This window comes from Dipodomys spectabilis, unplaced genomic scaffold (assembly GCF_019054845.1).
Source record: "Dipodomys spectabilis isolate Male_0828 unplaced genomic scaffold, ASM1905484v1 ptg000006l, whole genome shotgun sequence".
Classification (NCBI taxonomy): domain Eukaryota; kingdom Metazoa; phylum Chordata; class Mammalia; order Rodentia; family Heteromyidae; genus Dipodomys; species Dipodomys spectabilis.
In genome coordinates, this window is record NW_024870683.1 from 5346513 (window position 1) to 5370444 (window position 23932).

Genomic DNA, 23932 nt, shown 5'->3' on the forward strand with positions numbered 1-23932 from the left:
TTCCTTCCAGAAACCAAATTTTTTTTCTAAAGGAAAATTACTGATTTTTTTTAGGTAACAGAAGCAGCAATTTAAAATTTGGTGTGAAATTGAAGGTGTGTTCTATCTTCTCCAGGCCTTTGACTACCCACTTCTTTTGTAAATGGGAAGCAATTATGGCGAAAAAAGTTTCCAAGGGAACATGTCAGCCTTCCCACAGTTTCTCTACCAGTCCACAGTTGTGGCCTAGTTTTATAGCTGCATGTCAAGAGTCCATCACTCATAGCACATACTACTTATGAGATTTCTGTTCAGAGAAATATGCTTAGAAACTTCCACCTTTCTAAGTCACCCACTGTTACCTTCTCTGATGAACGGCCCCTTGTCAGCACTGTCAAACGTAGCAAAAGTGTAAAATCCAATTACCCACAGTTAAGGCTGTTTAATCCTTTCTTTCCCTAGGGGTGTTCCAGCTGTGGTTGACTTTGCCGCTATGCGTGATGCTGTGAAGAAGCTGGGAGGAGACCCAGAGAAAATCAACCCTGTGTGTCCCGCTGACCTTGTGATTGATCATTCCATCCAGGTTGATTTCAACAGAAGGTGAGGCAGGATTATGAGTTCTTGAGTATTCTGTTTTGTGAAAAATCTTGGAGTAGAAGTTGGTTTTGTCTTTGGCCTTTTCTTTTCGAAATGTGTTTACTTAGAAAAAATCTTTAAAAGGTATTGTCAGGAATATTCAAACTGAATGTAGACTTGGCAGTGAATTTCTTTTGTGGAGAGTGGACTCTTTAAAGATTTATTTTTTTGTATGTGTATTTACTTTGGTTAAGAGCAGCCTGCATTTGTATAAAGTTTAAGTGAAACAGACAATACATTAAATTCCACCATGAGTTTGTCAATATAAGTATGTACTTAACTGAGTTAAATTTGGATTGTTTTCATCCCCTGGAGCTTTTTTTAATTGTTTTTTTCTTGTTTTGTTTGTTTTCATTTGGCTTTGGTAGTAGTGGAGACTGAATTCGGGGTTACTTGTTAGGTGAATCCTCTCCCATTTGAGACATGCCTGTCAAGCCTTTTTGCTTTGGTTATTTTTAAGGGATTGGGTCTCTCCATTTTGTAGAAGCCAGCCTGGGCTATGATCCTTCTGATCTCTGCCTCCTGAATAGCTGAGATTATAGGCATGACCTGTTCAGGTGTACACCTGGCACTTTATTCCTCTTTTTAATCCCAAGTAGTTGTCTTGTATCTAGCTGTTTTGTGGGTCTTGGGGGTTTCTCTCCACTTCTGTTTATTCTGTTGTCTGAGATAGCCTCTCCTCTCTGCTCCTGTCCTCCACACTTAACTAACAGCACTGTATATTAAATCCTCTTGTAATGTATTCTGGAGATTTTATATTCTCTGTTCTAGAATTTCCACTTCCAAGCTTGCCTTTAATCAACATCTGAAATCCAGAAGAAGCCAATAATGTTCATAGCCAATAATGTCCACTAAAGTATTACTTACAAATGAAAGCCCAGGAGCAGTCCAAATGGCAAAGAAAGATGAATGGTTTGTTAAATTGTGGTACATCCTAGAAATTATTAGGTAATTGTTCCATTATGTTTATAAAGTGTTTTATTATTCTTGGAACAAGCTCATGATAACTCAGTGAGCCAGGTCCTAAATTGTAGGTGTAGAAATCTCAGCTAGACAAAAGATATATGGGAATTAAAAGATGAAAAAGAAGTACTAAAGCAATCATTACTGGAATTGCAACTGGTCTTTGTTTATTTTTACACTAACAAGATATTACTTCATAATTTTTTAAGTCATATGAAATAAACCACTCAAAGGGAAATAAAACTACCCTGGAGATTTGGTTGGGTTCCAGAAAGACTCAAAGGACATTTAGGAAATGATCATTTTTCCAATTAATATTATAATATTTATCCAGATAAATTTAGAAATGTACTTTGTTCTCTGAATTGACAATTCTTGGGCAAAGAGACTGAATTCTTGCCAACTGTCTTTTTCCTTTGCAACCTTAGCAACCTGCCTTCACACCTTTAGATCACAGGGGCTCAGTTTAAAGTTTCATTTCAAAATGAAAGATTGAAGGCATAAAATGATACTGTATTTGACAGTTAAGTATGTTTCCTAAAGTCCCCTCCAGAAATGATAGGAGTGGCCCTACAACACAGGGCCAGCTTCATCTTGGAGAGGCTCATTGATGACTTCATTTTGCCTGGCTAGAAAGTCAAAGGACTAGTGGAGACAGAAGTGTAATTTCTAAGACTTCTTGGCTTAGAAGTTGAAGTATTTATGGTTATTAGTGTATCTGCATTATCAGTTAGTTTACCTTGACTTTCCCCCCTTTAGATCTTGACTTCCAGCAACTCTGGTTTTCATTTTTTATGTCTTTCCCATTTACACTGTGAACATTGCATTATGAAAACTACAAAATCCAGAGGATGACCTCCTAGTCTTAATATCCAAATCTAAGCCAGCTGCTGATTCCAGCTACTCAAGGGGCTAATATCTGAAGGATCATTGTTTGAGAACACCCTAGGCAAAAAAATTCAATAAGCTCCATCTCCAAAATAACCAGCAAAAAGCAAGACTGGATGTATGAGTTGAGTGGTAGAGTGCCACACTAACAAGTGTAAGGCCTAGGTTCATACTGCAATACCAAAGAGAGAAAAGAGAAACGCAAAAAATAGATATCTAAATCTAGTAAACATATATATATATATATATATATACATATATATATATATATATATATATAATTGGAGAAGACAGTTAGAATTGTTTTCATTGATGGTATTTTGTTCTCTTTTCTTGTGTTTCGGTTTTGCAATTTGACCTCCTGATCTTGTTCCTTATTTTTGTTCTTACCGCTCTTCCAGAGGTAAAGGGAAAGGGTGGTAGAAAGATGCCTTTTTCCATTCTTTCTAAGCAACTTGGCCTACTTTGAATAATATTGGCTTAATGTTGTGTTTTGGGAAGTTAGGCTATAGCTATTATATATTTTGTTGTAACATTTTACATAATTACCTTGGAAGTACGTCCTCCTAACAAGAATTTCGGACAAGACGTCATGGATGTGAAAACTGTCTTATTTTTAAATATGATTTATGAATTTCTAGAGCACCATTCAGTGTGATTCTCAGGAACTGTGAACAGTGTCCATATGTGAATTCAAATCATATAATTAGCAAACAATTTTTCTGTTTGTCTGTGAGGTCATTCACATGCAGGGATCTTGCTTAAAGTTCACAAGATGGAAATAATTTAGGAAGAACTCTCAACTCTAGGTCTGTTTATTCATTCCAGTAATTAGAACTAAATGAATTGACAAGGCTGAGCGTAACAGATGTTTTATTTTCATAGTAAATAGGTTTTTACCTAGAACTACTATAACTTGGACATTTCTGCCTGCTCATCCTCCCATGAATATGTTGCTTTTGTCAGGCTAATGTCTCCAGCATTTCCTGGGGCCGGCATTTGCCTTCCACCTGACAGCCTCCTGCTGCTGGAGGAAAAGAGAACAAAAGGACAGCAACTTAGTCCAGAAGTGCTCAAAGTACAGCAGAAAAGATAGGCACGGGCCCCATAAGCAAGAATCTTACCCAGAAGTAGAAATAATGGCTGGAGATCCCTTCTCATTTTGGTTTGGGCTTTGTCAGACCCTTTAACAAGCCTACTGTGGACCAGTATTTATTGGGGTTTTTTTGTTGTTAGAATCAATTATTTATCATAAAGTGAACAATTTCAATTTTAAACATAAAATTGCTTTTCTTCATACTGAACTCAAATATGAGTGAACAGGATTTTATTCAAACTTTACAAATATCATTTACACTTATCCTGAGTTTAAGCCTGAGACAGTTCAACCTGAAGTTAGACTTCATTCTAAACAGTTAAGCATCTGACAACAGTGCAGAGGATGACCGTGCATGACCATATACAACCCAATGGTCCAGAGAAATCTGTGAACATTGACACAAATGAACTTCAACCCTTTACTTTGCTCTGGTCCACATCATCTTTTTTTTCTCCCTTTTCCAGTCCTAGGGATTGAACCCAGGGCCTCAGCATGCTAGGGAAGTGCTTTATACCCTGAGCTACATCCGAAGCTTTCATAAGATCTTTGGAGCCTAAAATTGTCTACTGTAAAATAACTTCAAAAATCTGCAAATGGGGCTGGGAAGGTGGCTCAGTGGTAGAGCGCTTGCCTTGCATGCATGAGACCCTGGGTTCGATCCCTCAGCACCACATAAGCAGAAAAAAAAAAGCCAGAAGTGGTGCTGTGGCTCAAGTGGTAGAGCACTAGCCTTGAGCTGAAGAGCTGAGGGACAGCGCCCAAGCCCAGAGTTCAGGTCCATGACCGGACCCCCCCCAAAAAATCTGCAAATGACATATTTCTGAAGGTGCACCCAGATACAAAATTTTAGCTCAGAAGCTGCTTTAGGTGACAACTTTTCAGTCCTCACTGTTCATCATGTACTTGAAAATATGCAGCAGCATGGTACTGTTTAAAAAGTTTATAAAAATCAGTACTTGTAACAAAATATAAAATACAGAGTATCTCTTTTTCAAATATGAAGTCTCTGAATGTTTCATTCATCCTTTGGTTTCAGACCCATATAATGCAGTCATATGACACTGTACACTTGAGCACTGAGACAGAACACTGTCCCTCTAACTGGGAGGGAGGTAAACTAGTATTTGTTCATGAAGCTAGTTAGATTAGAAGAAGAGACTCGTGACCGTGTAATTTTAATATAGCTGCAAAGTGCAGCCACCCAGAGAGAGCCGAAAATCATCCTGAAAGTGACTGAAGTTCTTGGAATGGCCAGTTACAGCCACACAAACAAGGGAACACATGCATGCCAGCCCACACGTGGCTCGGCTCAGAGCAGTGGCAAGGTCTTGGAGGGAAAAGGGTGCAAAAACAAGTGTTCCCTAAATGTCTCTGCCGCCAGTGTTGTATAAACGTCTTGAATTCGTTTCTTGAAGTCAGACTTCACTATTAATTTTAACATCACTCAGTGCATGTTTTCTGTCCACCATGCTTGAGGACATTGTAGGGAAGAGCCAGATAAATTTGTATACATTTCAAAATTTGACACTCCTTCTCTAGATTGTAATGGTGAAATTTACCATACAATCCCGCAAGGGGCAGAATATAGCTGCAATTGGCGTTTATTCATTACTCGCTAAATTTAACTGTTAATTTCTTCAGCTTTGAAATTCCTACAGTTAGTTTTTCTTTCTAACAGGACAGACAGTTTACAGAAGAATCAAGACCTGGAATTTGAAAGAAATAGAGAGCGATTTGAGTTTCTGAAGGTATGGGCCCGGTTTGGTTTTACAGTTCGGTCTCCTGGCTGTGGGGTATGAGGGAGGGGTGTGTAGGAGATGGACTGGTAGAAGTGTGGCAGGTGTTCATGATATTCTATCTGTGTTCAATCCTAGTGGGGTTCCCAGGCCTTTCACAACATGAGGATTATTCCCCCTGGCTCAGGAATCATCCACCAAGTGAATCTGGAGTATTTGGCAAGAGTGGTATTTGACCAGGATGGATATTATTACCCAGATAGCCTTGTGGGCACAGATTCACACACTACCATGATTGATGGCCTGGGCATTCTTGGTTGGGGTGAGTGTTCTCAAGAGTGTTCTAGAGTATTCCAAGTCACATCACATCTCAGTGGCATGAATTTATATGACCACAAGTATCGAAGGAGTGTTTTTATCCGCAGTTTCTCATTTCCTCCTATACTTACAGTGCCTGGAAAAGCACTCAATTTATATTTGGAAAACTAAACTGTAACGAGGGGTTAGGGGCACTTCGTGTAAATGAAATTCATATGGGATATTTAAAAATAGAGGCTGATTTTTTATTTTTTTATACCAGTTCTACGGTTTAGACTCAGGGCCTCATGTTCTTACTCAGCTTTCTTGTTCCCAGATGGCAGAATACTGCTGGAGTCACACTTCCAGTTTAGCGTTTTTGCTGGTTAATTAGAAATGGAGTTTCACAGATTTTTCTACCCAGCCTGGCTTTGAACTGCAGTCATCAAATCTCAGCCTCCTAAATAGCTAGGAGCCACTGGCACCCAGCTAACCATGGGCTCTTAAACCTCACTCTCCAGTGTAGTCCTGAGGGTTACAGCCGTCAGGGTGAGGAGAACATTTTGGAAAAACACTTGTTAAAATTTTCGTAGAGAGACAGAGAGAAAAAATAACTGTACCCTGTAGAAAACTCTAAACATTGTAACTGGATTTATTGAATTCTTAGATGAGTAGGTATAGTGAATTTTTTTGTCCACGCCTTTCCCTTGCAGGAGTGGGAGGAATTGAAGCAGAAGCAGTCATGCTGGGCCAGCCCATCAGCATGGTGCTTCCTCAGGTGATTGGCTATCGGCTGGCAGGGAAACCCCACCCTCTGGTGACATCTACGGACATCGTGCTCACCATTACCAAGGTAAGGACATGCTGCCTCTTCTCTGCTCTTGGAAAACGTGTGACAGGTGGAGTCTGGATTTCTGTGTGCTGTGGAAATCCTGGGAAATAATACACTCATAAAAGGGATGAGATAAGTTTTCATAATTATGTTCATTTTCCTTTTTGATAATTATGTTTCATTTTCCTTTAGTGTTCATTTTCCTTTTGCTTAATTTTTTTAAATTGTGACAGAGTGAAACTATGTGTAAATTAAGATGATGTTTATATGCCTACCACTTAGATTTGGCAGATGATTTTATCATATTTTGGAATCTGTTTTTAAAGAAGTAATATACATTGTTTATGGCTGAAGCCACCTTCCCACAATCACTCTAGTGAGGTTGAGAGATTCCCATACAAATGGTTTTTGTTTTTGTTTTTGTTTTTTTTTGGCTGGTTGTGGGGCTTGAACTCGGGGACTAGGCACTGTCCCTGAGCCTGTTTGTGTTCAAGGCTAGCACTCCACCACTTGAGCCACAGTGCCACTTTGGGTTTTTGAGTGGTTAATTGGAGATGATAATCTCATTAGGACTTTTCTGCCTGAGCTGGCTTCAAACCGCAGTCCTCAGATCTCAGCCTCCTGAGTAGCTAGGATTACAGGCATGAACCACTGGAACCTGGCTGATTATACTTTCGATATATTTTTCCCACATGGTTCTTTATATGTGCAAATAGTAAATTTGTTTCATGAGTGTTGTTTGACTCTTAAATTTTTCTTCTGTATTGCAAATTATAGTATTATAACAACATTTTCCCAAGTTGGAAAATATTAAGATGTATAGCTTAAGCTTTTATAGGAAACCATCCTTTTTTAATGACTTAGATGCTTTACCCCCCCACCCCCAAAAGTTGCATCTTGGAAAATTTTTTGGAAAAAGTACATCATAAAAATCCAAGAGAATTTCTCTTGGAATGAAGAATTGGATTTATTTGAAGACCATACTTACAGTAAATATCTGTACATTCTTTTTCTTTACATTTTTTAAAGAGTGAACTCAGAGCTTTGTGATTATGAGACAGGTACTCTACCGCTTGAGCTCATCTTCTAGCCCTATTTGTGCTCATTTTTTTGGAGGGGGGATCCAGTCATGGGGCCTGAACTCTGGGTCTGGGCGCTGTCCCTCACCTCTTCAGCTCAAGGCTAGCGCTCTACCACTTGAGCCACAGCGCCACTTCCGGCTTTTTTCTTTTTGTTTATGTGGTGCTGAGGAATGGAACCCAGGGCCTCAGGCATGCAAGGCAAGCACTCTACCACTGAGCCACCTTCCCAGCCCCTGTGCTAATTATTTTTGAGGTAGACTTTCTTTGTACCCAGACTGGCCCGGCCTGAAGTCTTCCTACTTTCACTTCCCCACACTGCTGGGATGACAGATGCATGCCAGGGCACCCAGCACTTGCGCTTGCCTCCATAGTTAGGATTACACACACACACACACCATGTACCCAGTGAGATAGAATCTTACAGTTTTGTGTCCAGGCCAGCCTCAAATCATGATCTCTTGACCTCTGCATCCCAAATGGCTAGGAGTACAGCCTTCAGCCACCATGCCTGGCCGTGCTGTGTTTCAGATAGAGTGTGCCACAAAATTTGGAAACATTCGCATAACAAAAAGCACTTTTTACAGTCTGTGAAACTGGCTTCATGCACCGCTAAGTCAGCCATGGGCCTCACCCCTGGCTGATGGCCTGTTCATTGACATGTACCTGTACCATGACTCTTGCTTATCATTACCTTTACATATAAGTCATTTAAAGTATTTTTTAAAGTAATCTGAAGCATGTTGGGCTAACTTATTGTTTGTGCAAGAGGATAGTTGTGTTTTCAACATGAGCCATCAAGTTTCAAACTTCTCTGTTGTTTTTGCTGCTCAGCACCTCCGCCAGGTTGGGGTTGTGGGCAAATTCGTGGAGTTCTTTGGCCCAGGAGTAGCTCAGTTGTCCATTGCTGACCGAGCTACAATTGCTAATATGTGTCCAGAATACGGAGCCACTGCTGCCTTTTTCCCAGTTGATGAAGTTAGTATCAAGTACCTGGTGCAGACAGGTAAGTGAGGCTTGGGGAGGCAGAGGGCTTCTGCTGAAAATCTCATTGAATACAGAGAATCCAAGCCCCACTATATTCCTGTGCTCTGGGTCAAAGTTACATATTTTGTCCTGCTTTTGGACCCAAAACATATTGTTGGGATTGAAGAGTCTATACAGGTGGTATAGCCACTAGAAAGAGCTTGGTGCCCCAGAAGCCTGGATGCTGGATTTCAACTCCTAGTTTTTAACTATGAAACCAGTGATCTCAGTAATGATGACTGTTATCTGAAGTAGCTGGTATACCAGAGACTGGGCATGTATTTACTCTCATCATCATCATCACACAGATGTGTGAAGGCAAAGTAGACTGATTAAGCAATCCAATAGGAGAGAAAACTGAGATCAGAAAAACACAAGTTATTATCCCAGGTTAGTAAATAGCAAAATCAAGATCCAGCCTGCAAAGGCCTGACTCTGGTTGTTCTAAAACAAATGAAAATCTTCCCTGGAAGACATTTTATGTCCTTACAGTTTTAACTTTGTATAAACTTGTTGAGAAATGAAAACAGAAAAATGTGCTAATGACAAAAGTGTTTTTCTGTATGGGAAGGCCAGCAGAGAATCCCTGGGCAGAGACTTGAACAGATGGATGAGGGAAGTGAGGGTTTGAACCAGGCATTGGTAGGTTTTCATGAGGCTTTTATAAGCTCCAATAAATCTCAGCTCTTCTGCTAGCAGGAGGAAATTCCTCTGGAACTAGTAATGATTGTGATGAAAAAGTTTATTTTTAAGAAAGCTTTTCTTAAGTCTAACCACATTGGAATTCCTATGCCTTTGTTCCCCGCAAAGAATTAGAAGTGAAAAGGATATAGAAGTTAAAAAAAAAAAAAGAACCAAGACAGAATAAATAGTTGAGGGCAACAGCCTAAAGAACAGGAAGGCAGAATGGCAGCTGGGAAAAGGAAGAAGGTTACAGAATGCTTCCAGAAGTAAAGTTCACTTCTAAAAGAACTGGAAATGTCACCCGAGTTCTTACTAATTGAGTAATAAACTCACCACATCTATTAAATTGAGAGGAACACTTTGATAAAGTGAGAACCTTTCCTATTCAACCCTAGGAGAACTCTCTCCTGTTCATCTTCCTGGAAAGGAAGCATAGCATGCGATCAGCAGTGGACTTGACAGTAGGCTATGTTCAGTGTGTTAATAATGAAGCTCCTCGCTCTGTTTTTCGGCTCCAAAATGAAAGCCGGTGACCTTGGTAACTCATTTGAAACACACAAGCATTCTGGCAGATGGTTGGATCCAACTTTTGGCCAGCTTAACTGTCAAAGAAGCAGGTCCACTGGGCATACTTTGTGAGCATTATTATCTTCAATATCAGGATCTTGATAAGCATTAAATATCAGAGTTCAGAGTCATATTTCTGGTGATACTGCACTTTGGACTTTGGAGACCGACTTAGGTTTGGATCCTGGTTCAGCTATTTATTGGCTGTGTACTGTGAGAAAGTTTCCTGATTTGTAAATGACAATAATAGTGCTTTTCTCATAGGATGTGATAAAAGAATGAAATACTTCACATAAAGCATTTAGCACCTAGTACCAGGCACACAGGAAGTGATCACTAGTCAGGGGCCGGGAGGAGGGGTGTTGGGCTGGGAATCAGTGGGGTGATTATTTCAGAAGAAATGTCGTATGCCAAGTCTTCATGACCAGCTGAAGGCAGATGCGGAGGTGCACTTTGACAACTGTCTCAGACTTAGGTTCCTCCTAATCAAGGATTGGAAACCAAAAAGAAGAGGGGAACCTACAAGTAGACCCAGAATTCCTTCCAGAAGATATAGCTACTTTGTGAGGAACAGCAGGTCATTCACGGCTCCATCCAAATGCAGACAGCATCAATCAGAGGGTCACACAAGCAGCTGTTGCTGAGTGTATGTGTGAACTACATATTCCTTTCATAACTGCTGATGGACAGTTTTAAGATCTGTCACCAGGAAATACTAACATGTCACTTTCCACTCTTTATACCATTTAGGTCGGGATGAAAACAAAGTGAAGTACATTAAAAAGTATCTTCAAGCTGTAGGAATGTTTCGTGATTTCTGTGACTCCTCGCAAGACCCAGACTTTGCTCAGGTATGAGATATAACGTCTTCTACCAAACACCTTTCTTCTTTCCCAAGGTTGCACTTATAGGTGTCTGTTTTCTGGGGTGGAGAGTGCAGTGCACTTGTGAGAAATGAGTCACAAGGATGAAATATGAAAGGGATAAGGAAAACCTAAGAAATGTTTCAAATACTGATTGACACCTCCTGCAGGGCAGAGGAACTAGAGCTATTCACAGGCTTAAGTTTGTCATTGATGTAGTCCTGAAAAGAAGCAAAGGTATGAACTCATCAGTTGATTCTATTTATCCTTCTATTTGCCTTTATTTCTTGGGTTGCAAACTGAACCTGTGTGTTTTGATAGCCAAGGCTGGAGGGTAAGCCAGACTTGGAATCCTTATTTTTATGTTTTATTGAGAGAAGGAAGTATGTGGTGAAACTAAAGCCTAGTTCCTGGCACCAGTGACTTACTAGCATGTCCTACCAGATCACTTTTGATATGTGTTGGTTTATGTACTGCATCAGTAGAAAACCCACCTCAACCTAATGGGAGCAATGAAAACTATATATTACAAACTGCTTCCCAGCGTGGGATAAGTGAAGATACTGCATAGCTGCTGCAGCATCTACTCTGATCTCTTGAGAGGCAGCCAGAAGTCCTGCCAGTCTCGCTTAAGTGCCCAGCTTGACCTTGGGAAATGAACAGCTCGGGTCTTAAAAGGAGTCTTGGGCTTCTTTGTTTTAGACGGTGATGATTTTGTTTATTGGCTTATGTTACATTTCGTTGCGATGGTTGGTTTCTCTAGCCTGGCTTGTGCTGCTGCTTTGTACCTGTAACGTGAATTTCGCAATTCCTTTTGGCTCGGATTTACAGGTTGTGGAGTTAGATTTGCAAACAGTGGTACCTTGCTGCAGTGGACCCAAAAGGCCTCAGGACAAAGTCGCTGTGTCTGACATGAAAAAAGACTTTGAAAGCTGCCTTGGAGCCAAGGTAGGGCCTCTGGACTTGGCCACACGTCCAGTTTCCTTCCTGCCCAGGCTTTTACCCCACTCCATGAGGAATCCTCCTGGAGCCTGCTACCGAGGGCAAGTCTTGTTCATTCTAAAATCCTTAGTGATTCCTTCACTACTTGCTAGCAAGGCAGCTTCCTTAGAGCCATGTGCCTTTGTGTAAACACAACTGAACCTTCCTTTTTATGTATGTCTGCTTTTCACATGGCTCACCATGTTGCTTACCCCACTCATGACTGCCTGTCATGGTTAATGTCAGCCTTTTCCTACATGGCCACCATGTTTCTTCTCCATCATCTGATGTGCTAGTCTGTGACATCCTTCAGACTTAGTACAGATACCAGCTCTGCAACACAGCCTGACATCTCCTAACAAAGTCTTCTTTGCCTCTCTCAGAATTTCAGGGCACTTGGTCTGACCACCTTTGATGGGATATCACTTGCTTTAAATTATGTTGTTGGTACCTTATTTACATGTACAAATTCCCTTACTGAATTATACTGTGGAACATAGGACGTGTGTCAGAATACCCAATGGAATGTCTGTACGCAGACTTTCTGTTGAATATTTTCCAAATAAAAAATAAATGATCAAGATGTGCCATGACTTGTAATCCCAGTACTCAGGAGACTGAGGCAGAGGGATTGTGGGTTCATCTCCAGCGGGAGCTATATAGTGGCAGCCTGTTTCAAGAAAATTGTAATGAAAGGGACTCACTCTTGGACACTAGCATTGTACCCTATGACAAAAAAAAATTACCATTACCGAAATATTCCTCCTCCTCCCAAAGTAAAAACTTTGACCATATATGTTTTTGCTTCCTATCTCTATGTCTTACCTTTTTCTTCCTGTATATAATATGTACTTTTTTCTACCTATAGCAAGGATTTAAAGGATTCCAAGTTTCTCCAGAACATCATCATGCCCAACAGACATTTGTCTACAATAACAGTGAATTCACCCTTGGTCATGGCTCTGTGGTCATCGCTGCCATTACAAGCTGCACAAACACAAGTAACCCATCTGTGATGTTAGGAGCAGGTGAGTGAGTGTATGTTCATCCTGTGGATCTGAGATAGGGGCCCACCTGGTCACTGTGTTGTACATGTAGCTCTGTAAAGCCTTTCCTTTCTGGATGCAGAAATAGTATCCAAAGCAAAGTATTTAAGATAGGATTCATAATATAGACTCATAATATAAACATTTATAATATAGACACACAGTAGGCTTTTTCTTTAGAATTATCACCAAAGATAAGTAGAGGAAAGCTGAATTTCTGCTGCCTAGAATCTGTACCAAATGTTAGAAAATTAAAATAAAAAAAGAATGCCTTCTGTCGTGTCATAGACTTTGATCTCTGAAAAATCTCCTGACCAGTGGAATTCTGTACCATCTTGGTGGATTGGCGGTTGCATCTGAGTCAGGGCAGAGGGCATGGGTTGATAAGGCTCAGTGCACCTGACCCTTCGCACAGTTCGGGTGGAGCAGTTAATATGCACTTGCAGGAGGTTACTCACACAAGATTTCTTTAGTTTCCAGATACTGATTCGTTGTGTGCACACATCAGGGTGACCAGGGGAACTTTCTTTTTGAAGAGTTCATTGGTTGCCACTTGAGCTTTCCTTCTCTGCAGCCACTAGACCAGTTTTCTTAGGCCACATCACAAGCTTCAGTCGCTCTTGTCCCTTTGCCATCAGCATCCAATTCTCTAGTAACAGTCTCTGAATTTGTCCAAAGTTCAAAGTCCCAGGAACTGGTGATGTTACACTTAAAAAATACCTGTATCTAGATTTTTCACTTGTAACCAGTTTTATTCCATGCCAACCAGTACACAATATAGTCCTCCAGTTCTCATCTCCAGCCACATGGAACATAATTAGAAAGATAACTTTTCCTCCAAAAAATTCGAAATTCATTTGTAATTTATTACTAAATGTTTGGGGTTTATCTCTTAAACAGAAACATAAAAGTAAGCACATCCCTTTCTTCATTTCTGCGACTGGCTTTGACTTTACTGAGTACATATATATGTTCCTGGGCCATGAACTTTGGACTTCTGTTAGGCAGAAAAATCTGGCTCTTTTCTGAGGTCCCCTGAGCACCTAGAGCAGGTGTTCATGCAGAGTACCTCTCTTCACTGTTTCACAGGGTTGCTGGCAAAGAAAGCTGTGGATGCTGGCCTGAATGTGAAGCCATACGTCAAAACCAGCCTGTCCCCGGGAAGTGGTGTGGTTACCTACTACCTGAGAGAGAGTGGAGTCATGCCTTATCTGTCTCAGCTTGGGTGAGGCATTCTTGTTTTTGTTGTTTTTTATTGCTCATGTATCTTGCTAAGTCACCGAGCAGAGCAGCTGTGGGCTTCTCGGATACGGTCTGATTACATAGTCTTCAGCAGATGGTGGATGGACTTCAACCTGCCACTCCAACTACTCAGGGCCCTGCTGTACAGTTGTGCAGCTGTTCATGGTACAAGGGTGCCCTCTAGGGGCCACGCCTGTGCTCTGCTTTCAGGACCCTGTGCCCCCCCCCCCACCCCCCCCCCCCCCGTAGTATACACCCTTTTCTCACGCGCCCTGGCGTGTGCCAGGAGCTGCTTGGTGGCTCTGCCACAGAGAGGTATATCTTTTGATATGAAAATAATTATTTACCATGGCTAACAACATTCTGATTCCTTCAGTCAAGTTGGGTATTTGTTGCCAAGTAGTTTTTCCGGTTACCTGTTATTTCTAGTTTAGACATTTATTTTCCAGGCACTGTTGGCTCATACCTAGCTACTCAGGAGGCTGAGATCTGAGGGTCACAGTTCAAAGCCAGCCCGGGCAGCAAAGTCCACAAGACTCTTATCTTCAGTTAACCCCTCTGAAAAAGCCTGAAGTAGCACCGTGGCCCAAATGGTAGAGTACTGGCCTTGAGCAAAAGGAAGCTCAGGGACAGTAGCTAGGCTCTGAGTTCAAGCCTCAGGACCTCCAGATCAATTGACTCTTTGTTAGGAGTTTTAAAAATATGAGTCAGATTCTTCTTTGATACAATATATGGAAATGCTCTACAGATGGGAGTATCACTGTCCTGGCTTTATGGCTCTCTGTGTCCCACAGCCTCCTGGATGGCTTAATGCCAGAGCAAGTCCCTGAACGTGATTCTCTTTCCGTGTCTAGGTTTGATGTAGTAGGCTACGGCTGCATGACCTGCATAGGCAACAGCGGGCCCTTACCTGAACCCGTGGTAGACGCCATCACTCAGGTAAGTACAGAGGAGCCCCGGTCTTCAGAGATGTTACTTTTCATGTGATAGATGACCAAAAAACGCTGGTATTTCAAAACAGTCCATGGAAACAGGGTGAGATTAAAAATATTAAGAATACTGTCTTTCATGCTAAAATTACATAATCTTAAAGACTTACTCTCTTTGTGCCTCATTTTACACACCCGTCCATTGGAGATGGCAAGAGTGTCTGTTTTATAGAGTTACAGGAATTCTGATGGTGAGGGTGCCTGGCACTCAAGTGAGCTTAATTCTTGCTGGTTTTGACTCCAGTAACCCAGGAATTGTTTGCTCCTGCTTATGTGACATTTGGTTAAGAGTCAAGCAAGTCTCCATGTGTTGGCTGCGTTCATGTCACAAAGTTCTGTAGCCTTGAAGCTACTGTGGAATGTGTGTGTGTCACTTGGCTTCCTTATTTATCCCTGTATCTGCACCAGTTCTCAGCCAGGCAGCCATGGCTAGGACACTCCATTCTCACCTCCCTGGTCTTTTCTCATGAGCAGAAATCACTTAATATTACTCTGTTGCTTTTGCTCTGAGAAGTCTACTGTCTGCCTTCTCCCTTAGCAGAAGAGGACCGGGTGCAAGGGCAGCTGGCGGCACAATAGGCCCCGTGAGAGGAGAGCTGATGCAAATGGTCTGTGATGAGAGAGCTAAAACAATCTCCTTGTGACTTGATTTTTCTCTCAAGGGAGACCTCGTAGCTGTGGGAGTACTATCTGGAAACAGAAATTTTGAAGGTCGCGTCCACCCTAATACCCGGGCCAATTATTTAGCATCTCCTCCCTTAGTAATAGCATATGCAATAGCTGGAACCGTCAGAATTGACTTTGAGAAAGAGCCATTAGGTAAGTTTTTTGGTTTTGTGATTGTCATTCTTTTGCAGTGAACTCCAAAAGAAAAAAAAAATGAAGTAAATTGCTGTTTTTGTTAGTGAAAAATGATGTGTCAAATCTCCACAGATAAAGACAGAGGAGAATGGTCTGAAGTAAATAATATGATGTGAGGGGTGAGAGGAGGCAAATGGGGAAAGTAGTAGGATTGGCTATTCTGGTTTCTTCTGAAGTTCATCCCTTCCCTCTCCCATGGGACTCCAGTGATAGACATTGTTCTCATATATACTTTGTATCTACACACTCCAGATATTTCAGCCTCTCAAATTCAGGAGAAGTGATACTTTGTCTCCCACCCCCTCCCATTTTTGCTGCTTTATGGCCTTGAATTCATTTTAAGCAGTCTCACTTAGAAATCTATAGTGTAGCAGTTCATATAATGGTTCATCTTTATTATTTGTGGATTCTATGTTTGTAATTTTGCTCCCTGAAGCCTGGCATCCGTGTGTCTTTTTTGTTTTGTTCTCAGGATTGAGCTCAGGGCTTGCGCTCAGTGGAAACACTGTCACTGGAGCCATGCTTCCGGTGCCATGTCCGCTGCTATCCTGGCATGTAGAGGGAAAGAAGTCAGGAAGGCTGCACTCTGCCTTTCTGTCTCAGTTGTCACGGTGTCACACTATAAACAAGTGTCATTGTTACTGCCTATTTACTTCCCATTTATATTTGCTCTCTCCCCCTCCCCCTCCCCCCACACACAGTTTGGTGCCTTTTGTAGTGACTGATGTTTAAAATGGCTGGCATCGGGCTGAAGTGCAGTCTGGTATCCTAACACAAGTGAACTGTGTTCTGCCTTGGGCTTGGACAGACTTCATTCAGGCATGAGTTAGAGCAGTGCTGTTGGCTATACATTCATGAGGCATCAATGTTCAGCCAACCATCAGAGTTCCTAGGGGATTAATTTCAGGATCTCATATACCCAAGTCTGCAGGTGCTCAAGTGTCTTGTAGCAAATGGCCTTACATTGGCGCTTAACCTATACAGATCATCTCTGAATTGAATGCCAATACAATCCAAATGTTTAAGAATAGCTATATAAATATTGTATTATTTGGAGAATAATGACAGGTACTATGTCCTTACATATTTAGTACAGATGTAATGTTTTCCCTAAATAGTTCTGAGGTATAGCTCAGTTTAGCAGATGTAAAACTCACAGACATGAAAGACCCACTACATATTGAATAAGATGTCTTTAAAAAAAAAAAAAAAAAAAGCACCTGTAACACAGGACTATGTATTGGCCAGCAGGTCTGAAGGCCTAACCTGTATTGTCTATGGGAGCAGATGACATTCAGTGATTCAGTACTGACCCTTCTAGCACAGAGGCACTGGAGAAAAGCACCTCCTGTGTGCAAGAACGAAGTGGAGACATAGGCCAAATGCTTCTCTCTGATAACATTCATGTTTTCCCAGGAGTTAATATGAAGGGACAACAAGTGTTTCTGAAGGATATCTGGCCAACTCGAGATGAGATCCAGGCAGTGGAGCGGCAGTTTGTCATCCCGGGGATGTTTAAGGAGGTCTATCAGAAAATAGAGGTGAGGCCCTTTCAGTACCTAAGAGAAATACTCTCCTGTGTTCTATCTGCATGTCTTCAGGGAGTATAAGGTATAGGAAATAGGATTTATGTCTTTGGATAACTAGAGAAGTGGTTTTCAGCCACATGATACCATTTTTTTAACTTTTTGTTGTCAAGGTGATGTACAGAGGGGTTACAGTTACCTACATAAGATAATAAGTACATTTCTTAAGGAGGAGGCAACAATGCTTGATAAGAAATGTACTCATTACCTTGCTCATGTAACTTTAACCCCTCTGTACAGTATTTTCACAATAAAAACCCTACTTTAAAAAAGTACATTTCTTGTGAAACTTGTTACCCCTTCCTTCATTTTTCTCCCTCTTCCCTCTCCCTGCAGTTCCCCCGCAAGTTGTACAGATCATTTCTAACATGTTACTTTGTGTGTATCACTGTTGCATTGGTTCCCCCTTGTCCTTTGTCTCAGCATTCTGTTGTTCCGTTCCCTTCCCTAATTCAGATAAATGTATATACAATACCAGATTACCAGCATCAAATACAGTGAAATAGGGGGAAGAACATACAAAAGAAACAAGAAATTATATAGTGTATTAAAAACAACAACAACAAAGAAAACCCTCTGGTGTCCATGTCTTGGAGTTCATTTCATTTAGCATCATCTTATATGGTCATATGTATGTAGCTATTGAGCTATTCTGCTCATCTGTTAAGATTATCCTAGACATATACTATTTATTGAAAATAAGGGAAACCATGGGACCTATGTTTCTTTGGGTCTGACTTACTTTACTTAATATGGTTTTTTCCAAGTCTTCCCATTTCCTTACAAATAGGGCAGATGACACACAATTTTATAAACCCGACACTCCCGAGATGTTCCTAGTATCACTGAAGGATAATCAGCTGAATTGATTGAACATACCATTCAGTGTATTATTTGGTTGCTTTAAGAATATAGTAAAGGGGGCTGGGAAGGTGGCTTAGTGGTAGAGTGCTTGCCTTGCATGCATAAGCCCCTGGGTTTGATTCCTCAGCACCACATAAGCAAAAAGAAAAAAGCCGGAAGTGGCGCTGTGGCTCAGGTGGTAGAGCACTAGCCTTGAGCTGAAGAGCTGAGGGACAGCACCCAGGCCCAGAGTCCAGGCCCCACAACTGACAAAATAAAGAAGAAAGAAGGAAAGGAAGGAAAGGAAGGAGGGAAGGAGGGAGAGAGAGAGGGAGGGAGGAAGAATGGAGGGAGGGAGGGAAGGAAGGAAGGAAGGAAGGAGGGAGGGAGGGAGGGAGGGAGGGAGGGAGGGAAGGAAGGAAGGAGGGAGGGAAGGAGGAGGGAGGGAGGGAGGGAAGAAAGAAAGAAGAACTCTTTTGTATTTGTATTTTAAAAAACAGTATTTGTTGTATGTCTAAACTAGAGTATTTTGCATATTTAATTTTCTGTAGGATGGATTATAATTTAATATGTCTGTATTTTTCTTTTTTCTTTCTTTTTTAAGACTGTCAATGAAAGCTGGAATTCCCTAGAAGCTCCATCAGAAAAACTGTATTTTTGGAACCCCAAATCTACATACATTAAATCACCACCGTTCTTTGAAAATCTGGTATGACTTTTTTTTTTTTTAACAATGAATTCTTTTTTTTTGATCAGTCATGGTTCTTGAACTCTGGGCCTGGGCACTGTCCCTCATCTCTTCTGCACAAGACTAGAACTCTACCACTTGAGCTACAGCTACACTTCCAGTTTTTCTGATGACTTATTGGAGATAAAAATCTCACACTTTCCTGCCCAGGCTGCCTTTGAACTATGATCCTCAAATCTCAGCCTCCTGAGTAGCTAGGATAACAGGCATGAGCCACCAGTGCCTGGCTAACAGTGAATTCTTTTTTTTTAATAAGTTTTTTATTGTGAAAATACTGTATAGATGGGTTACAGTTATATGAGCAAGGTAATGAGTACATTTCTTATCAATCATTGTTGCCTCTTCCTTTGTTTTTCCCCTACCATCCCTTCCCTCCCACTTCCTCAACTGGACACCACACCCCCACACCCCCACCCCCGTCTAAATTGTAAAGTTCATTTTTCAACATAGTGTCTTGTACATCTCATTGTTACAGTGGGTCAACCTGTATCCCTATTTAAACATTTTGTTTTTTCCCTTCCCCTCCCCAAATTATACCCACATCAAATACAGTGAAAACAGGAATTCTATACCTCCATCAGAAACAATGACATTGCCCTATTTGTTAGGAAATGGAAATACTTGGAAAAAATTATATTAAGTGAAGTAAGCCAGGCACAAAGAAACAGAGGTCCCATGGTTTCCCTTATTTGCCATAACTAGTATATGTCTGGGACAAGCTGAAAAGGTCAAAAGCTATGTACATATAAGATAAAGTTAAGTGAAATGAACCCCAAGATAGGGACACAAGTGGTTTTTTTTTCTTGCTATTGTTTCTAACATATTTATAAGGTACCATGTGATTTTTTTTTTTTGTTGCTTTGTATGTTCCTCCCCCACGGTATAACCCATTTTCACTGTTTTAACAGTGAATTCTTTAAAAAGCTCTTTGCCTTGTAAAATACACTTTACTACCCATTCCCTTGCTTAAAATACCATCTTGTTAAAAACCTTTGCCTAGTTAGGCAGATAGTGTTGTGGCTTTCGTAGGACCGGGAGGTTTGTCTGTAGGGACTGTTTCTCTATGCAGGGACTCTGTGTGACTGTGTGGAGGCCCTGGGGTGCTCTGGGAGAACACTCCATATACTCCCCAGTGGGTCGTTGGGAGGGGCAAGGCAGAGAAGCCAGAATTCCATTTGTGTGGAGAGGAAGGAAGTCTGGTTTGCTTTGTTGCTTTGGAGAGGATAGAGCCAATGACTCTGCCTTTTCTTCTAGCTTGAGTGAATTCACCTTACTTCTCTAAGCACTTGCTCAAAACCAGAAAAGGAGAATTCTGTGTGAATTTGGTGAAGAGCTGTCATTCAGTTTGGATTACTTGGTGAAGTGTTTTGAGAAAACCTGGGCAAACACTGACTTGTCATTTTCTTTGTTAGACTTTAGATCTCCAGCCTCCCAAATCTATCGTGGATGCCTATGTGCTGTTAAATCTGGGAGACTCAGTAACAACTGACCACATCTCTCCAGCTGGAAATATTGCAAGAAACAGCCCTGCTGCCCGCTACTTAACTAAGAGAGGGTAAGTCTGAATGAGGTGGGAAATCTAAGGACAAAGTCAATTTTTCTGGAGAATCTGTCAGCACATGATTGATTCCCAGCAGGGGGCAGCAGAGAGTCACCTTGTTTTTGAGCAAGTGTCATCCCTGCCCCCAGCTGGAAGTGGAGCCTGCCTGAGGCCCCGCAGTGATAGACCCAAAATGCCAGGTCCTGATTGAGAAGCATGTTTACAGAGAACTGCTTCAGCTTTGTAGTTCATTTATCCATTCATCAGTGCCAAAGACATGTCAGTGGTTATTAGATCAGTGGTATATAAATATAAATATTTTCTGTTGTACTGATGGGAATTGAGGTTAGAGGTTCTCAAGTCTGATTTCCCAGGAGAGGCTCCTGTCCCAAGTTATGATCAGCCCCTGCAGAGATGGATCCCAGAGATGGTGATTCTTCACCATTTTGTGGCATACGAAGTCTTTCAGGAATTAAATGAAAGCAAATATACCTTCTCCTCAAGATGCACCAACCCACAACATTACATAGACAGGATCTCTAGGATTCCTAAGCATGCCTGCCTGCTCCTGAAGCCAAGTTAGACCCATCACTAAACCGTATTAATACTCATGCCACTCCCTAGTGTTTTAAGAAACAGGCCAGCCATTGTATTCATTGTAAGACAATGTCCTTGATGGCGTGAACTGTCTTTTATATTGGTTCCCAGAGACGAGATTTTTCTCTGTTTGGGAGACCAGAAAAACGGATCCTGCCACATTGGTACTACTGTGATTTCATTTTGTAAAACTTGTAAATTATGTGGCCAACATATTGTTTACCTTTGCGTACATTTCTTAATAACTCAGGGACAAAGTCAAATCGACTTCTGCTTAGCTTTTATGTAATGTGAGTTCTAGGTCAGAGGCCAGGTGCAGGGGTTCTAGCATGTTAGGCCTGGCCCACTTACACTGTGTAGAGATGAGTGGTCATGAAGGGCAGACAAAGGAGGTTTATTTGATATGGGCACACTGCAGGAAGCAGGTAAGCAAGCACTTCAGTGTGTCTTTAGATTAAAGCCCACATAGTACTTTAATCAGAAGAATGGAGGCAAAGGGCAAGAGGTATACATAATCATTAAAGAATCACAGATGCAAGCAGTCTGGTGGTCAGAGGTTGTTAGAGCTATAGTTGGGTTGATCGTCCATTATCTCAGAACTGGTCAGGTGAGGCCTGGTCATGGTACGATCATTGGTGGCTCAGGGTAGTTTCAATTCTTGTTATAATATTGTATCAATCAATCCTATTCCTCCTGGATTCCAAGGTGGCTGCATGGAGAACAGCTCAGAAGACAGATATGAAATGGCAGCCGGGATGCCAAGTTTTTATGTTGTTTCTAGTTAACTTGTGGGCCCAAATAGATGCCAGTGCTTTCCTCCTCCTCCTCCTCCTCCTCCCCCTCCCCCTCCCCTTCCTCCTCCTCTTCCCTCTCCCCCTCCCCCTCCTCCTCCTCTTTCCCCTCCCCCTCCCCCTCCTCCTCCCTCTAGTCTACTCAAGAGGCTCACACTCTTGCCCAGCTTGCTTGCTCATAGCTGGCACTCTACCACTTGATCTGTGTCTCCAGTCGAGCATTTTGCTGGTTAATTGGAAATGGAGTCTCCCACTCTTCTGTTCAGGCTGGCATTCTTCCAACTTCAGTTTTTCAAGTCTCAGCCTCTTAGATAGCTGAGATTATAGGCATGAACCACTGGTTGGTGCCTGACAGTTGTTTTGTTGGTTTTGTTTTGGTAGTGCTGAGATTTAAATCAGGGCCTATGCTCACTAAGCCAGCACTCTTGCCACTGAGCCTGATATGGTTACTTTTTTTTAAAAGTAGTTTCTAATATATTTTCAGAATATTTGTTGACCTCCATCTGACTAACTATTCCCTTGTTTGTATTTTATTTTTATTTATAGCTTGCCGTGATGAATAAACAAAATAAATCTTTTTAAAGTCCTTCTTGGTTTTCCTATCTAGGTTCAAATGCCTCTAACTTTAATTCTAGAAGTAATTGATTTCTGCCCTTCTCTGTTTCTTGTGTCGCTGTGCCTAGGCGGAGCTCTAAGAACAGCTTTTTGGACTTGGAGACGAGGGCTTGGTAACATCATAGGAAGTGCTAGGTTTATTGTATTTTTATACTCTTGAGGTGAAATCTCTGCTCACTTTACTAAACTGGCTCCTCTTCTACCTGTGTAATTAGCCTAACGCCACGAGAATTCAACTCCTACGGCTCACGCCGGGGTAATGACGCCATCATGGCACGGGGGACGTTTGCCAACATTCGCTTGTTGAACAAATTTTTGAACAAGCAGGCACCGCAGACTATACATCTGCCTTCTGGAGAAACCGTAAGTACTGTTGCTTCTGCTCCTTTCAGAAAGTGGCATTTCTCAGGCTCTGGGAGACTGGCTCTTTACACAGTGGCTTTCCTTTTAGTCTTAATTTTTCTTCACAGCTTAGCCTACCATAATTCCTCTTGCTAAGTTAGGTGCCTATGTTTGTGAAGTTTGTCACTACCTGAGATTAATTCTGCTCCATCATGTACATCTTATTTCTTGGGAAGCAAGCTTAAACAGTCTTTAACATTTCATCTGTCAAGTATTTAAAGGGAAATTCCCAATCGAATTAGAGAACATTTATCAAGAAGTGCTGTTGTACATTCTTCCCAGTATTTAGTTCACTGAATCTGTGGGGAAGAGAAGGATCTACAGGCCCTTTGAGACCTGTTTCAGTCCTGTAGCAAGCCATTTGATGCTGGTGCGTGGGTAGGGGTGCTTACTCACAGGTGGGGTGTGTCGGAAGTGAGGGAACCACACAAGTCTGGGTTGAAATCCCAGGTCCAGTTCATTCCTGCTTTGGGCCCATTATTTCCCTCTGTAAGCTTACAGGTTTTTTGGGTTTTTTTTTTGTTTTTTTTTAATTAGTATAGTAGAAATAATACCTTATAGGCTTTATGGCTAAAAAAAAAAAACCCAAATGGAATGACACGAAAACTTTGGTAGTATCTACCATGGCCAGGGGGGGGGGGGGGGGGGGCGTGGTAAAGGCTTAGTGCCCCTCCCCTTCCCCCAGTGAATACTAAGAAACTGCCAATTTAACCCACTTGATCAATAACCCTGCCAATTTGTTTCAAAATGATGGTCATTAATACCTGTAGCACTTGTCATATGCCAGGAACTGTTCTAAGCATTTTGTATATTCTGGCTTTTCTAATTACCTCATAAGAACCCTGTAAGGAGGAAATTGCAATTATCTGTGTTTAACTTGAGAATGTGCAGCATCAACAGGTTACATAACCCCTGGAAAAGCAGAGCAAACTGTTTATCGGATGGTCACCTAGGCGCTGGTGGCTCACGCCTGTAGCCCCAGCTACTTGGGAGACAGATTGTAGTGACTGATCTGAAGCCTGCCCGGGCAGAGAAGAGTCCA

General features: G+C 41.6%; 1 protein-coding gene across 1 annotated transcript in view; it reads left to right on the top strand.

The window, feature by feature from the left end:
- Positions 1-23932, top strand: part of Aco1 (aconitase 1) — a 49491-nt gene that overhangs the window by 22045 nt on the left and 3514 nt on the right. Inside the window, exons 4-18 of the mRNA XM_042697610.1 lie at positions 442-579; positions 5244-5313; positions 5440-5623; positions 6312-6451; positions 8344-8515; positions 10537-10637; positions 11481-11597; positions 12499-12658; positions 13766-13901; positions 14773-14857; positions 15570-15726; positions 17185-17309; positions 18802-18906; positions 20358-20500; positions 22704-22851. Of these exons, the coding sequence (XP_042553544.1) occupies positions 442-579; positions 5244-5313; positions 5440-5623; positions 6312-6451; positions 8344-8515; positions 10537-10637; positions 11481-11597; positions 12499-12658; positions 13766-13901; positions 14773-14857; positions 15570-15726; positions 17185-17309; positions 18802-18906; positions 20358-20500; positions 22704-22851 (1981 nt within the window). The remainder of the gene's footprint in view (positions 1-441; positions 580-5243; positions 5314-5439; positions 5624-6311; positions 6452-8343; positions 8516-10536; positions 10638-11480; positions 11598-12498; positions 12659-13765; positions 13902-14772; positions 14858-15569; positions 15727-17184; positions 17310-18801; positions 18907-20357; positions 20501-22703; positions 22852-23932) is intronic.